This window comes from Microtus oregoni, unplaced genomic scaffold (genome assembly GCF_018167655.1).
Source record: "Microtus oregoni isolate MIOR12 unplaced genomic scaffold, Mior012 000015F_ref0000493, whole genome shotgun sequence".
Taxonomy (NCBI): domain Eukaryota; kingdom Metazoa; phylum Chordata; class Mammalia; order Rodentia; family Cricetidae; genus Microtus; species Microtus oregoni.
The window spans coordinates 18,897,643-18,914,520 of record NW_024543074.1 but is presented as its reverse complement, the minus strand read 5'-3'; the positions used below and the strand labels follow the sequence as shown (position 1 = coordinate 18,914,520).

General features: G+C 42.6%; 1 protein-coding gene across 1 annotated transcript in view; it reads right to left on the bottom strand.

Moving 5' to 3' along the window:
- Window positions 1–2,064: 2,064 nt before the first annotated feature.
- The window catches only part of Utp6 (UTP6 small subunit processome component), a 28,299-nt gene continuing 13,485 nt past the window's right edge, over window positions 2,065–16,878 (bottom strand). Inside the window, exons 11-19 of the mRNA XM_041665718.1 lie at window positions 14,442–14,626; window positions 13,580–13,659; window positions 13,186–13,263; window positions 10,942–11,121; window positions 9,409–9,489; window positions 9,160–9,269; window positions 8,311–8,377; window positions 4,315–4,387; window positions 2,065–2,421 (exon numbers count right to left, since the gene is read on the bottom strand). Coding sequence (XP_041521652.1) covers window positions 2,267–2,421; window positions 4,315–4,387; window positions 8,311–8,377; window positions 9,160–9,269; window positions 9,409–9,489; window positions 10,942–11,121; window positions 13,186–13,263; window positions 13,580–13,659; window positions 14,442–14,626 — 1,009 coding nt within the window. The 3' untranslated portion in view covers window positions 2,065–2,266. The remainder of the gene's footprint in view (window positions 2,422–4,314; window positions 4,388–8,310; window positions 8,378–9,159; window positions 9,270–9,408; window positions 9,490–10,941; window positions 11,122–13,185; window positions 13,264–13,579; window positions 13,660–14,441; window positions 14,627–16,878) is intronic.

The following is a 16,878-nucleotide window of genomic DNA, read 5'->3' as shown; positions in this document are numbered from 1 at the left end:
GCATGATCAGACGGGGTGCCCCACCCTTGTGCCCTTGCCCCTAAAATAGACTACCACCAACCTCTTTGTTCCCTAGCCTACAGGCACCATGTACCTCTTCCAAAAATAAGAATATCACTCAAAAAGCTGCGCTTCCCAGGTCCAATTCCCAGCACCTCACCTCTGATGCCTTCTTCTGGCCTCCAAAGACATCAAGCATGCAAATGATACACAGACATAAAGGTAGGCAAAACACCATAAATATAAAATAAAAATTTTAAAATGCAAATGACAGGAGCCGGAGAGATGGCTCAGCGGTTAAAAATACTGACTAGTCTTCCAGAGCACCTGGTTCAATTCCCAGCACCCACATGACAGCTAACAACTGTAACTCCAAGATCTGATACCCTCACACAGACATACAAGCAGGCAAACCACCAACATACATAAAATAAATTTTGAAAAAAAAAACAAATAACAAGCAAACCTCAGTACAAAGGCTCAAAATAAAAACTACTATATACTCTAACCCACATAAGAATTCAATATATACTAAGGATTGTATAATGAACCAAACAGAACAATCTGACTTGTTTCCTAGTGCTACAGAAGTTGTCAACTACTTTAGAGACCTGAGTTGTCCTTGGCAAGTAGAGAGACTATAAAGTCTTCAATACTGAGGGTGTAGATAACAGTGTTTACCTCTCATGTGTGAGGCCCTGGGCTGATCTCAGTACTGGGGGTGGGGAGGGCATCACAGAAAAATTCTTCTGGGCATCAAAAACACCAAACAAAAGGAAGAGGAAACGAACTTATTTGTAAGAAATGAAAGACAAACAAAAGACTAACACTCTCAATTTCTTTTTAAAACATAAATTAGTAAGAAGTAGTTTAAACAATGATGCATCATTTTCATGTACAAAATGGAGAATTATAAAATGATGAAAATATGTAATTCCCAGTGAAGACAAGGGTATTGCCTTCTTCATATGCTGCAGGAAAGAGGAACCTGGTAAAACATCACTATTCTATCTTTTACCTAGATCCAGCAATTTCGCTGTCAAATAAGTACCCTAAGGAAGCACCCAGGGATGCGACCAAAGATTGACAAGAACCATCATCAACAGCATTTATAATGAAAACAAATATTAAATGGCAAGGTCTAGACACGGGATTAATAAAGTAAGACAATGGAATGCTATGAATTCATTAAATGTTTTTTAAGTTCATTTAATAGCATGAGAAATAATGTAATATTAATTAAGGCTTAATATTAAGTATCTTGTTCTGAATACTTTCCCAGTGATATCAAAACGCTAAGTTAAAGCCAGATCTAGTGATTCAGGCCTGTAATCTCAGCTACTTGAGAGGCTGAGGCAGGAGGATTGAAAGTTCAAGGCCAGTAAGAACTTAGACCAGCTCAAAACAGAAAATTAAAAAAGAAGGCTGAGGAGCTGTCTCAATGGGAAAGCACTTGCCTCAGATGCATAAAGATTTAGGTTCTATCTCCAGGATCAAAATAAGTGAAAGGATTTATTTCAAGCAATTTCCTTCCCTGCTCCCTAAATGCCCTCCTTTGTTCCAAGCCACCCCGCCATCCCTCCATCTCCCCCACGGGGGCACTGGGGCACTTCTCCACTCCCCAGCCTGCCCTTTTGTTTCTGGGCCTCCTCCTGGCTGTCAATCCTTGGGGTAAATCATTTTCTGCATTACTTTAATCTTCTTAAAGGACAACTCCCCCACACCCAGCACCACCTCCTCTGTTCCTCACCCAAGTCTCCCTTCTTTCCTGCAGGTGAAGGAAGGCCCATATTTCTTGAATGTACAAATATGTACAATGTATACATACAAATCCAATCTTGATACAGGAAATCAAGTCACTTAGATTCAACCTCATTTGGATTACAGATGGCTTTCTTCTCTGCACTGCCCTAGTCCCTCTTGTCTCCCTGATATGCAGGCTCTCACAATAAGGAGAGAGCACACAAAGCTATACTTTCTTGTGCATTTGAACTGGCTCCATCATACCTAGGCTGGATTAGAGCAGTGTGTGCTTGTCCTGGAACAAGAAATGAAACTCAAGCATATGATCTCCATGTATTTTAGATTTAACAGGCAGTGACAGTTCTCTTCTCTGGAACCAAAGAGTAATGCCAAATTAAAGTATGTCACAAAATCAATCAGCTACCCTGTCTGCCACGTCTCAACAATTCATACACACTGACTCATATTACAAACCACCCCAGGGGCTTGCAATACAATTTCACTGAATTGGTAGTACTCTTCGCTAGTGGCCAGCCTGATGCATGGCATGTTTAGCTACAAACAGCTCCGCTGACTGTCCCTGTAACATTTTCATGGCTCGCCAATAGATCTGTCCACAGTTCTCAGGTCTACCGAAGGGGTGGCTCAATTCTTCTTTGATGTAATCCATCCAAAGATCTTTAAAGAAAACAAAAAAAAAATTAATGTAAACCTAATTAGAAAGCTGGGAAAGCCTTATTAGGCAAATTCAATTATTTAATACTAAGCCAATTTAAAAGTTCTAAAAAACTTCCACACATAAAATTAAGTGAACTTAAGTGAAATTTTAAAATATATTGTGAAGAAAACGAGGTGCCATGTAATACTGATACAAATAAGCACTGTGTAATGTTTAAATAAAGTTACGCCTATCTTTTTCTGAAACATTCATCATTTCTTCACAGCAAAACTTTCAAACTCCTTTCTACTTTTTCGTTGTTGTTTTGGTTTGGTTTTAGTTTTTGGTTTTTGAAGACAGGGTTTCTCTGTGCAGTCCTAGCCGTTGGGAACTCACTCTGCAGACCAGATTGGCCTCAAACTCACAGAGACCTGCCTACCTCTGTCTCCCAAGTGCTGGCGTACTTCTCAGAACTCACTCTGTGAACTTGCCTCTGCCTTCCAAGTGCTGGGATTAAAGGGGATCACAACCACCACCCAGCACTGCTAGGTTTCCTTTCTACTTTTTAAAAGAGATGGTACACACTGTTGTTATCTAGTCAGCCCCGACTGTGCCACAGCACACTAGCCTTAGTGTAACTGACCAAGCACTGACTGACCCATCTTTTCTACTATGATGACCAGCTGTGACTACTGGCCTACACTAACGTTTTCTTTATAAATACTAGTCTGATTTAGTTTTGATTTTTTTAAATATTTATTTATTATGTATACAATATTCTGTCTACATGTATGGGCACCAGACCTCATTACAGATGGTTGTAAGCCACCATGTGGTTGCTGGGAATTGAACTCAGGACCTTTGGAAGAGCAGGCAATGCTCTTAACCACTAAGCCATCTCTCCAGCCCCTAGTTTTGATTTTTTAAGACAGGGTCTCATTCTATAGTACAAGCTAGCCTAGAACTCACTACATAGCCTAGACTGGTCTCAAACTCCTGGGAATACCCCTGCCTCCACCTCTGCAGCAATATTATAGTCATGAACCACTACATCCCAACACACATAATTTTTAAAAAGTTATTTACTGGGGCTGGAGAGATGGCTCAGAGGTTAAGAGAACTGGCTTCACTTCCAAAGGTCCTGAGTTCAATTCCCAGCAACCACATGGTGGCTCACAACCATCTGTAATGAAATATGCTGCCCTCTTCTGGCTTGAAGGGACATATGCAGACAGACCACTGTTTATTTAATAAATAAATAAATCTTTAAAAAAAAAGTTATTTACTTTATATTGTGTGTATGTGTACACACCTGCATGTCATGGCACACGCGTGGTCAGAAGACAACTTGTGGAAATAAGTCCTTTTTTTCTACATGTGGGCTCAAGAGATCAAATCCGTGTCTTTATGCTTGAAAACAAGTGCTTTTAGCCATTGAGCCATCTCACCAGCCCACGTAAACTTTTCTTTTTACAGGCAGATGTTTAATCCCAGCACTCGAGAAGTAGAGGCAGGCAGATCTTTTGTGAGTTCAAGACCATTCTGGTCTACAAAACGATTTCCAGGATAGCCAAGGCTACATAGAGAAACCCTGTCTAGAAAAACAAAAAGAGAGACCCAAACCAAGCAAATCTTTGCCTGATCCAGAGTTCTTAAGAGAACTAGTGGACACGATGGCTTACAAACTTAAAAGATAAGGAAAATCCTGTGCTACAGAGTAGACAGGAATACTACCAGTCTGAGGCTAGTCTAGGTTATGTACTGAGTTCTAAGGAAGCCTAGACGACAGGGTGAGACCCTGTCTCAAAAACCACAAGAGAAGGACAGTGCAAACCAGAAACACTATTCTACCCAGGTAACAGCTCAGAGAGTGCAGGAGCAGCGCTCACACCCGTAACTGAAAGTTTACTTACCAGAATCAGTAGAGCCAAACTCTCTCAGCGCCCTCTCATAATATTCCCGTAGGTTTGCCATCTTGCAGGGGTCCTGTAACAACAACCAGATCTGCCTTCATCCATCCAATCATAAACTCATTTTGCCTCTATTTTAAGCAACTACTATCTGTTAGGTATTTGAAGGAGAAGGATCAAACCAGCCTAGTTCTCAACTTATCCCAAAAAAGTATGAAAAACCAGGATGCTGGGATGGCTCAGCAGCCAAGGACACCTGACACCAAGCCTGACAGCCTTAGCTCAATCCCCAGCACCCACATGGCAGAAGCTGAGACTCAGCTCCCAAAAGTTGACCTCTGTCACACTCACACTGTGGCACACAAAAAATAAATAAGACCAAGAGAAGAAAAAACACGTTTACCAGAATGAAGTGAATGTCGACCAGGAAAGCACTTAGCTGGCTGACACAGGGAAAAGTCTAATTGCGTTGTCAGGGTGGAACTGGCGAGGTGTCACAGGAATAACACTTGAAACCCCTGAGGGGCTGAGTGGAATTTAAGTGAACAAAGAAACAGACAGTTCTGTAGCCTATGCTAGGATTTCTTCCTTTTGAGAATTTGTGCTCTAAGTTACGACCACCTTAAAACCTTTTTTTTTTGGGGGGGGGGACAAGATTTCATCATGCATTATGCATCTCAGGTTGGCAGAAGTTCATAGTGTTTGGTCAGCCACTGACACCCCTATATCCAAAGTCTGGAATGTTTGGGTCCAGGCTTCGCCCCAGCCCCTGGCATCCATTCTGGAATATTTGGGTGGAACTTTCCATCCAAGGCCCCTCCCCTGGTAGTTGCCTCAGTCCACTCCACATCCAAGAAAGCACGCCAAATGGTGACCCCTCCCCAGAGAGGCTTGAGACCACTCCCACAGGGTATTTAAACTGTCCCCAAGAGAATGAACACATGGTCTTCTGGTCTTCCTTTCCCCTCTCTGTATTTTCCCCGGTCTTTCCTCTCTTGGGACTGGAAGGCCACCTGGGAGTCCTGGCACCCATTAAACCTGAGCTTTTTCTAATTTGGTTTGATTTGGTCTGATTTGGATTATTGTGTCAGCAGAGGTTTGTTAGGCAGCAAAAACCTTTCACAGAGCAATCCTCCTAGGTGCTGAGATTAAAGGCATGAGTCGCCATGCCTAGCTCTAAAACTCCTATCACAATAACACATAAATACAAGTACATGATTATCAAGCTCCTTGAGGCTTCTAACATTAAGTACTCCTTCCCTTGGAAAGCACCTCAGCACCGTTACAGGCCACAAAGTGTGGCCTATGTCAGAACACAGTCCAGGAATGGAGTCAGTTGAGGAAAAAGAATTCTTGTTAGACTACTCCAAGAAAACAAGACAGAATCTTGTGACCTCAGTTTCTTCAAAAACACAGAATCATTCTTAGAATGTGTTTTCAGGCTCCTTCCAGGTGCAGCAGATAGGAATGACTTCACTTCAGATTACTCGTTATTGCTTGCTGTTGTTACTCAATTATCCTTTATATGCCTTCTATGGAAAGCATATTTTTGCCAGTGGCTCGTCCTTGTAATTATATATAGTCTGAACTCATGAGAACTTTATACATGTGACCTGTCTTCACCCTGAGTATAAATTGTCTGAGGCTCCAAATAAAGTTGGCTGTTGCATGAGATTTTAGTCCACCTCGTTTATTGGCTCCATTCTCCTAGGCCCTCCCACCTCTAGAGTGATGACAGGCTATGACCTAACAGAATAGTGGGCACTGCTTTTGTAGCTCTGGCTGTCATTGAACTCTGTGTAACTAAGGATGACATCTGGAACTCCTGGTCCTCCTGCCTCCACCTCCTAAGTGTTGAGACAACAGGTGTTCTTCACCACACCCAGTTTTTGTGGAGCTGGAAATGAAAGCCAGGGCTCTGCGAGCTAGGAAAGCACCCTACACGGCACCTCTAGCTCCACTTAGAGTATATTTTCACAGCAGATTAACATCATCTAAAGTCTTTTCGTTGTTATTATTTTGTGGTTGTGTGTGTGTGTGTGTGTGTGTGTGTTTTGATTGTTTTTGGTTTTTCGAAACAGGGTTTCTCTGTGTGCCCTACCTGTCCTGGAACTCACTCTGTAGCACTCTGTAGACCAGGCTGGCCTCGAACTCAGAGATCTGCCTGTCTGCCTCCTGGTTACCACCATCAGGTAAACTGAAGTCTTTTGTATGGGGCCGGAGAGATCTACTCAGCAGTTAAGAGCACTTGCTGCTCTTGCAAAAGACCTTAGCTCTTTCCTAGCCTAATACCTGGTGAGAGGTATTTTTATCGAAGCTTGTTCCTGACAATTGCACTATACATATTCTTTCTATCCAGTATCCCATTGGGCCTTACATGTCTCATACACTTTTAGCAGGCAGAGGGCCTTCTTATATAGATGAGGCTAAATTATACAATTAAGTGACTTGACCACAGCATAACTATGACATTAATAATCCAGAGATTGGTTATTAAATATTTTTTTTTAAATATTTATTATTTATTATGTATACAATAGTCTATCTGTGTGTATGCAGAAGGCCAGAAGAGAGCACCAGACCTTATTACAGATGGTTGTGAGCCACCATGTGGTCGCTGGGAATTGAACTCAGGACCCTCGGAAGAGCAGGAAATGCTCTTAACCACTGAGCCATCTCTCCAGCCCTGGTTATTAAATATTATGTTGAACTGTCTCATCATGTAAGACTATACTATACTTCAGCACAATAGGTACCTGACTTAAGCAACAATAGTCAAAACCATGAAAACAAGAGCTCTTGGGGCCGGGTGGTTGTGGCGCACGCACCTTTAATCCCAGCACTCAGGAGGCGGAGGCAGGTGGATCTCCATAAGTATGAAGCCAGCCTGGTGTTCAAGAGCTAGTTCCAGGACAGGCTTTAAAACTACAGGGAAACCTTGTCTTGAAAAACAAAAACAAAAAACAAACAAACAAAAAAAAAAAAAAAAACAGGAGCTCGACCTCACTAGTAATTTTTCAAATTTCAAATAAAAATAAATCCCTCCCATGTGAAATATAACAAAATCAAAGAAACAAAAAAAAAAGCTTTAATACCTAGAGAAGCTATGAGGAAATAGGTATACTCATCTATTAGCCATCTCTATAAACAACTATAATCCTTTTGGAAGACTATATATTAGTAAAGTAACTGTTAATTCTTTTGGAAGACAACATGTTAACCATATATAACATATATGGTGGTACGTATCTAAGTTTTTTTTTTTTTTTTTTTTTTTTTTTTTTGGTTTTTCGAGACAGGGTTTCTCTGTGGTTTTGGAGCCTGTCCTGGAACTAGCTCTTGTAGACCAGGCTGGTCTCGAACTCACAGAGATCCACCTGCCTCTGCCTCCCAAGTGCTGGGATTAAAGGCGTGCGCCACCACCGCCCGGCCGTATCTAAGTTTTTAAGAATTTTTTTTTTTTTTTATAGATTTCTCTATTTTTTTTGTCTGCATGGAAGCCAGAAGAGGGTGTTTGATCCCTTGGAACTGAAGTTACGGACAGTTGTTAGGAGTCCTGTTATAAAGCCCTGGCTGGCCTAAAACTCACTACATAGAGCAGGCTGACCTCAAACTCTCAGAGGTCCTGAGTGCTGGGACTAAAGACAAACACTACACTATCACCCTGAGTGTGTAACTGATTTTCACCCTCCTCATAAGTCACAGTTAAAACCACTGGGAACAGTAATTAAGCGCTCATCTATAGCCCAAGACAGGAACAGTGCACCTTGGCAGCAAGCAGCAGTGCAGGAAGCTTCCCGGGCATCCGGGCTTCCTGCTCTCAGACACATGCCTTCTCATCTAGGCTTGATTACCATTCTTAGCAGTTCTATGGACAGAGGCTGATCCAGGGGACCAGGAGCTCACACTCCACTCTAACTAAAGTTTAAACAAAAGATGCTGCCCTGAGTAATAACCACAGAGCCCCGTTTCCAGGCAGGAAGTGCTCAGAATACTCACCTGCTCCTTTTCAAACTGTATCATTTTCCTGAAAAAATCAACTGAAAACGGGCGGCTTTCCTGCAGACTAAGAGGAGTGGGTAAATGTTAGTTCCCACAATGACAGAAGGCCTTTTACAGCTTATAAGCATGGATACATAACAAGGTTTTGCTTCCACAACAGCTTTAACAAAAACTCAGCACCAATCTCAGGCACAACTGGACCTGACGGAGTCATTCCCATGCCTCAACTGCGAGTGACCGACCCCTTACCACCCTTGAACAGTTTCCCACACACATTTTCTGTGCTGTTGCTGTTCGTCTGTTTGTTTTGTTTTTATAACATGTTTCTCTATGTTGCCCTGTTTGGTCTCTATGCACTAGCTAGGTTCAGATGGTCTCCTAGGGTTACAGGCATGTTCTACCACACGAGGCTCCACACATCTGCTTTAAACAACTCCTGCTATGGAGCAGCCTCACTGCAGAGGAAAGTAGACAATCCAACGCTTAGCGATGGTATTCAAAACTGGAATTACAGTGTGCGTCAACTATGTAAGACACAATCACTAAGATGATGTAATAGGCTAGAGATCCAGCTCCGTATTCAACCCCTGTCTAAGTGCAAGGCCCTGGCTCAATCCCTACTGCTTTAAAAAGAAATGATCTGTGACCGAGCTGTTTGTACTAGTGACACAATTACAGTCATCAATGAGCTAAATGTCATTTCCTCTGCGTGTATGAATTGTTTTAACTATACAAAAACAGAAAAAGGAAGTGAGTTTTGAAAGTCTGATAGCACTTCAGACACTATTGTAAAGTACATAGTCTGGGTGTGAAGGACTGAGTGTGGGCAGGAGCACTCGCCAGTACCTTTTAAACACTGTTCTGGCCTTTTTGTAGCCACCACTTCGATAAGCCCAATCCAGGTATTTCTCCTTCAGAGTTATTGAACTGGCACCTGTGACAGCTGAAATAGCTCTCTACATTTAAAAGAAAAGAAACAAAAACAAGCTCTGTAAAGGAACTTAGTGATATCAAAACATATTACTAAGACACACCACAAGGCACTAAGTAGAGGCTTGAGCTATGACCACAAGGGACAGAAGAGAGGGCCTGTACCTTAAAGATTGCGTCAGTGTCCTCCTGGCTTTTAGCACTTTCACTCCATTCGGCCCAAGAAATCCACAAGGGCAGACAAGCCTGCTCACAAAAACAACAACAAAAATTGTTAGATTTGACTTTCCCAGCACTGTGCTCTGAACACTCATCACTGTAAGGACAGGGTCACTGCAGCCTCCTAGCCAAATCATCCAGAGGAACACTTCAATAATTGAGTTCAGTTCTGACGGGAATCCTGGCTATAGTCATCAGGAGCCATCGCCTTTCAGTTAAACAAGCAAATAAAAGCCACACACAGTCAGCCCCACAGCTACCCAGGTCATGAGTCTGTGGTCTGGGAGCACTTCATAAGAACTGATCTAGGCTGGCCTACCTGACCGTCACTGTGGAGAGACAGGTAGACAGCAGAAAGCAGTAATGTACTTTGTTCCCCAAAGTAAGTTTAGAACATTAACATTTAGATTTTTGTGATTTCAAGATGAGTTTATGAACAGATGTGGATGCAAAGTGAAAATATTCTATTAGTGTTTCTTATTTGTAAACCATTTAAGCAGAATAAGAAATCCTACATGATTTAGTAAACTTACAAATAAAGGATTAGAAATAGAAGTAACTTCTCTTCAATCCTCAAACCATTAACATTTAATAACAATTATTCTAGCATTTGCTCTCTTTAGACAAGCTTATTTTACTAATAAGCTTTCATAAAATCTTAAAGGTTTCTGAAAAGACGGTTGGAGGGCTTGAGAGATGGCTCAGAGGTTAAGAGCACTGGTTCTTCTTCCAGAGGTCCTGAGTTCAATTCCCAACAAACACACAGTGGCTCACAGCCATCTGCAATGAGATCTGGTGCCCTCTTCTGGCCTGCAGGCATACATGCAAACAGAATACTGCATTTTTTTTTAAAGAGGGCTGGAGATACTCAGTTCATAGAGAGCTTGTTTAGCCTGGACAAAGCCCTGGGTTCAATCCCCAGCACTACATAAAGCAGACATGGTGAAGTGTGCCTATAAATCCCAGCACTCAGGAGGTGGAAGCAGAAAAATCAAAGTTCAAGGTTCTCCTTAGGCCAGTCTGGGCTACATGAGACCCTGTCTTTTAAAAATGAAAAATGAGGGGCTGGAGAGATGGCTCAGAGGTTAAGAGCACTGGCTGCTCTTCCAGAGGTCCTAAGTTCAATTCCCAGCAACCACATGGTGGCTCACAACCATCTATGATAAAATCTGATGTTCTCTTCTGGTGTGCAGATATACATGCAGGCAGAATGCTGTATACATAATAAATAAATCTAAAAAAAAAATGAAAAATGAAACAAACAAAAACCAGTTTTCCAAAAAGAGCTGAACTGGGAGTTGGTTCTGTGATCAAGAACATTTGTTGCAAAGGACCGGGGTTCCATTCCCAGCAGCAATATGAAGACTCAACACCTCCTTGGGCACCATACACACACGGGACACAGACAGGTAAAGCACTTATACATATAAAATAAATAATTAATTAATTAATGAAATATGAAAGACACAATTCACAGACCTGGGGTTTGAGGTGTGCAAAGGCTTCTTCAAAATGCATAGCTACATCGGGGCTCTTTGACCCAATGAGCACCTGTAGCTTCATCTGCCACATTGTTGCAGAGTCTTTGAACAAGTCAGTCCCAGCTTCTGCCACCTGCAAAGCTTCTTTAAAGAGGTCCTGGCGCAATAACAAGTCAACCTGAGAAAGACAAAGCACATGTAAAGTGCCACTTGAAAGCAAATGACACATATAAAGAAAGGCATATAAAGATTATTTATGACAATAATCTCAACAGCCTTCCCACTACACCTTTCCCCACAGCTGATATAGGGCATCTGGAATTCCCTTCTTCCCCTGCTCCTACCCATAGGACAACCAGAAAATCAGAGAGACGGGCTGAGGAGAGAAATGGCTCAGCAGGGAAAGAAGGCTGCCCGGCAACCCAGTCAGCTGAGTTCTCTCTCAGGATCCCACACTGAAAGGAAGAATCACTTCCCAAAAATACCTCTCCTCACACACGGCATGACAGATACATACACAAAATCATAGTATTTCCTTTCAGAAAATAGATATATTCATTCAATGTACTTTACTGGTATAACTTTTCCAAACGTAATTTGACACTATATAACAAGAATCATGGAGGACTAGAGAAGTTAACGTTCAGGGACTAAGAGCTCTAGCTGGAGCTGGAGAGATGGCTCGGAGATTAAGAGCATTGACTACTCTTCCAGAGGTCCTCAGTTCAATTCCCAGCAACCACATGGTGGCTCACAATCATTTATAACGAGATCTGCTGGGCAGTGGTGGCGCATGCCTTTAATTCCAGAAAAGGCAGAGGCAGGTGGATCTCTGTAAACTCAAGGCCACCTGGTCTACAGAGCGAGTTCCAGGACAGTCAAGCTGTTTCAGAGAAACCCTGTCTTGGGAGAAAAAAAAAAGTGTTTGTGAGTGTACGCATGTGTGTTTTGATATAGGGGTGTGTGTGTGTGCGCACAAGCATGTGCACATGAAAGCCAGAGGTTGCTTTCCACATCGCTATCTTTTTTTTTTCCACGAGTGCAGTCATGCAGATGGAGGTCCAAAGCTGATGTTAGCTTCAGCCATAGCTCTCCACCTTACTCACTGAGGCAGTGTCTCTCAACTAAACCCAGAGCTCACCACAGAGCTAATCTAACTTAGCCAGGTTACTCTGAGCATTGTCTTTCCCTTCAGCACACTAGAATTCCAGGCATTTACATGGATACTGGTCCTGACACTGTACAGCAAGCACTTACCAGCTGAGCTATCTCCCAGCCCTCCACTTTATGTTTTAGGATAGTGTTTCTCACTGAACCTGGAGCTCATCTACTCAGCTCAACTGATGACCTCCAGGGTCTGCCTGTCTCTGCCTTCCCAGCACTGGGATTACAGTGCCACTACTGCAAAAATGACAAGAGTAAGAGAAAGCAAAGGGAAGGAGGAGGGAGGAGAAGGGGGAAGGGAAGGTGAAAGGGAGGGAACCCAGGAAGGGTGGGAAGCAGAAGGGAAAGGAAGAAATAGGGAAGGGAGAAAAGAGAAAAGGGCTGGAGAGAAGGCCCTGCAGTTAAGAACACTGGTTATTCTTCCAGAGGACTGCAGTTCAATTCTCAACACCCACATGTCATAAACAACCATCCGTTCCATGAGATCCAAAACCCTCTTTCACCCGCCACATATATGTTAGACATACATATATGCAGGCTAAACACTCATATGTATAAAACAAAAAAATAAATCCTTTGCTGGATGATGGTGGCACACACCTTTAATCCCAGCACTCAAGAAACAAAGGCAAGCAGATCTCTGAGTTCAAGGCCAGTCTGGTCTACAGAATGAGTTCCAGGACAGCCAGAGCTGCTACACAGAGAAACCTGGTCTCAACAAAGCAAAAACAAGCTGGGAGGTGGTGGCACATGCCTTTAAAGCTCTCAGGAAGCAGAGGCAAGTGAGCCTCTGTGAGTTCAAGGACAGTGCCTTGAACAGGACAGGCTCCAAAGCTACACAGAGAAACCCTGTATCAAAAAAACAAAAACAAAAATCCTTTAAAAAAAAAAAAAAAAAAAAAGGAGGAGGAGGGAACGTGGAAGAGAAGAGACACAGAAGGGAGGAAAAGAGAAGAGAGGGAATGGTAATGCCGAGTAGGCTTACTCTGATTTTCTGCTTTGGTGTTCTATAAGTTAAATCAGAATGAAGTATTGAAGTATACGTAATTGGCGATGAAAATGCTTTCTATGGCCTTACCCACTGCTTGTACTGGGCTTCAGAAAGGAGCTTCAGTTCATGGGCCTTTCTGAATGCAAGCATGGTTCTTTCCAGCCTCTGAAATCAGAAATATCTGGGGTCATTAGACAGAATCTGGCAGGGGCCTCTGGCCACGAATCTAGGCAAAGTGCTCTTGAACATTTCTGAGAATTCTGAGATGGGACCCAGTTCTGAATGGGGGTCACTCCTGGATGAGATGAGCTATGCACCTGCACCTGGCACAGCCCAGTAGGGGGGCAAAACAGACTAGATCTTCATGATGACAGGTCACCCATAGCGAAAGTCAAGTGGTTAAGTCTGAAATTCTGGGAGCTAACCCAAACCCCAAAAGAACTCTGTCCTTGTTTGGTAGCTATGCAACGGAAATCCTTACCTGTCCTCTGAGGGGTACACTACTGGTCTTCTTAGAAAACCTTTCCAAACAAAAGTTGATGTAACACTTCCACATGGCCTCTGGAAAAGTCAGGTGACATTAATTAGCTCACTATCCTTAGTCCAAACATCTTCCTTTCAAAGGGAAACTCCTCTAGAAAAAAGTTGAAGTTAGCAGCTAGAGATGCCCCAGTGGTTGAGAACATTTGCTGCTCTTCCAGAGGACCTAATTTAGGATCCTAACATCCTAACTGAGTGGCTCACAACCACCTGCAAATCCAGCTCCAAGGGATCCGACAACCTCTTTTGGCTTCTGTGGATACCAGCACATGTGACATTATTCACTCACCGGGACAAACACACATACACATAAAATAAAATAAAATATTTTTAAAAATAATAAAAATCATTTTTAAAAAGAAATTTTAAGCTGGGCACTGGTGGCGCATGCTTGTAATCCCAGCACTTGGGAGGCAGAGGCAGTAGGATCTCTGTGACTGCGAGGCCAGCCTGGTCTACTGGGCAAGTTTCAGGACAGCCAGAGCTGTTACACAGAGAAACCCTGTCTTGAAAAACCAGGGGAAAAAAGCAAAAGTTTAAATTGACCTGGACTTAAAAAAAAAACAAAAAACTCCCATTACAGAGAATCAGACATCAATCAGATACTGGGGGAAAGCAACTGAGTAATGACATAAATTCTCTTCTTTTTTTCTCTTCTACTGGGGACTGAACTCAGGGCACACGCTTGCTCTACCACTGAGTTACATCCCTCTACAGGAGACTCCCATAGCAGTTCAAGTGTTGACAATGAGACAATCAGTTTCACATTCCTGTACTGTTACTCTCAGCACAGACAGACTCACCTGTAGGCAGAGTCTTCACTGCCTCTTCGTACACCGCACAGCATCTTTCCTCCCTTCGGCCCACTTCCACGGCTTTGGCTTGCTTTGATACAGGCTGCTCTTCACCTGGCTGGGACTCGATCTCTAATTCTCGCCGTGCCACATAATCCCAAGTGAGTGGGTCATCGGTGTGCAGAGCTTGAAGGCTGAAAATTACAGCTCACTGGCACCTGCCCCCACGGTAAGAAACTAATTCCAGACTAATGGAGTTCTGATGATCTACTAAAGGACACGGGACACCCTTTTACAGCTGCAGTAAGTCTATACATTGCCAGAACAGCTTAATGTATAGACTTATCAATGGAACAGAGCTGTTAATTATCAATAAAATTTCAGAATGTTTCAGGCACCATTACAAATGTTAACTTTTAGCTGGACATGGTGGCACAAGCCTATATTCCCAGCGAGTCCCATAAATTCAAGGCCAGCCTGAGCTACATATTAAGTTCCAGACCCTGCTTTTAAATAAATAAATAATAAACAAACACCTAACAAATATTAACTTTAAAATTATAATAGCTCTTGCCGGGTGATGGTGGCGCACACCTTTAATCCCAGCACTTGGGAGGTAGAGGCAGGTGGATTCTCTGTGAGTTTGAAGCCAGCCTGGTCTACAGAATGAGTTCCAAAATAGCCAGGGTTGGCCGGGCCGTGGTGGCGCACACCTTTAATCCCAGCACTCGGGAGGCAGAGGCAGGCGGATCTCTGTGAGTTCGAGACCAGCCTGGTCTACAAGAGCTAGTTCCAGGACAGGCTCCAAAACCACAGAGAAACCCTGTCTCGAAAAACAAAAAAAAAAAAAAAAAAAAAAAGCCAGGGTTGTTATACAGAGAAACCCTGTCACAAAACAAACAAAGAAAAAATTATAATAGCTCAGGGAATGAAAAGATGGTTCATGGTTAAGAGTACCAGCTACAGCCGGGCGATGGTGGCGCACGCCTTTAATCGCAGCACTCGGGAGGCAGAGGCAGGCGGATCTCTGTGAGTTCGAGACCAGCCTGGTCTACAAGAGCTAGTTCCAGGACAGGCTCCAAAGCCACAGAGAAACCCTGTCTCGAAAAAAACCAAAAAAAAAAAAAAAAAAAGAGTACCAGCTACAGCTGGGCGGTGGTGGCGTACGCCTTTAATCCTAGCACTTGGGAGGCAGAGGCAGGTGGATCTCTGTGAGTTAGAGGCCAACCTGGTCTACTATTCTAGAGGTCCTGAGTTCAGTTCCCAGCATATATGTGGCAGCTTACAACCATCTATAATTGTAGATTACAACCATGTATAATTGTATTAATGTATAATTGCATTTGGTGTGCAAATGTACATGCAGGCAAAAAAACACCCATGCACATAAATTAATAAATCTTTTTAAAAAATTATAATAGCTCAAGCTGGGCAGTGGTATCCAAGCACTCAGAAGGCAGAGATAGGTGGACCTCTGTGAGTTTGAGGTCATCCTGGTCTACAATGCTAGTTCCAGAACAGTGAGGGCTACACAAAGAAATCTGTCTCAAAAAGAGAAAAACAATTATGATAGCTCTCCAAATCAGATCAGCAGTTATCTGTGGCCACAGAAGCCTGGAGAGCCTGGGCTCTTGAATTCTTGTAACAGAGGCAGAGAAAAAGTACAACCTAATCCTGTACCAAAACCCTGAAGACATCCAAAGAACAAACTGATGCATGGTCTAGTTTACCTCCCATGACCCCAGAAATGGAACCTAAGGAAGGAAGTAACTAATGTAAGCGCTATGCAGTGGTTTGAATGAGAAACATTTCCCCCAGAGGACCATGGATTTGAACACTCGGTCTCCAGTTTGAAGCACTGTTTGGGGAGGTTATGCAATCTTTCAAAAGTACAGCCTTGCAGGAAAAAGGACATCAGTGGGGGCAGGGTTTGTGGGGTTATAGCCATACTCCACTTCCGCTCACTCTCTCTGCTTCCTGTGTGCAGGTAAAGATGTGATCAGTCAGCTTCCTGCTCGTACCAGCATACCATGTCTTTCCCACCATATGGACTCCAGCCCTCTGGAACCATAAACTAAAATAAGCCCTTTCTTCTGTAAGTTGTTTTTGGTCATGGTGTTTCATCACAGCATAAAAATTAACTAATACATGCAAATAATTCTTAAATACCTGAACCAGACATGCAGCTTAAATTATCAACAATAAGCTATAAAAAATTATGAACACAACTCTGATTTTGCAGAAAAGAAGAATATATACTGACATAAGCTTTTAGAAAAAGATGGTAAAATGCACTCTATTTTAGAAACAAAGCCCATTATTTCAAAAAAAAAAAAAAAACCACTGCAGGAATATATATTTTCTATTCATAATATAACATAATTTTTCCTAAAGTTTGTAAAGCATATTTTTTTTTCCTTTTTTGAAACAGAGTGTCTCTGTATTG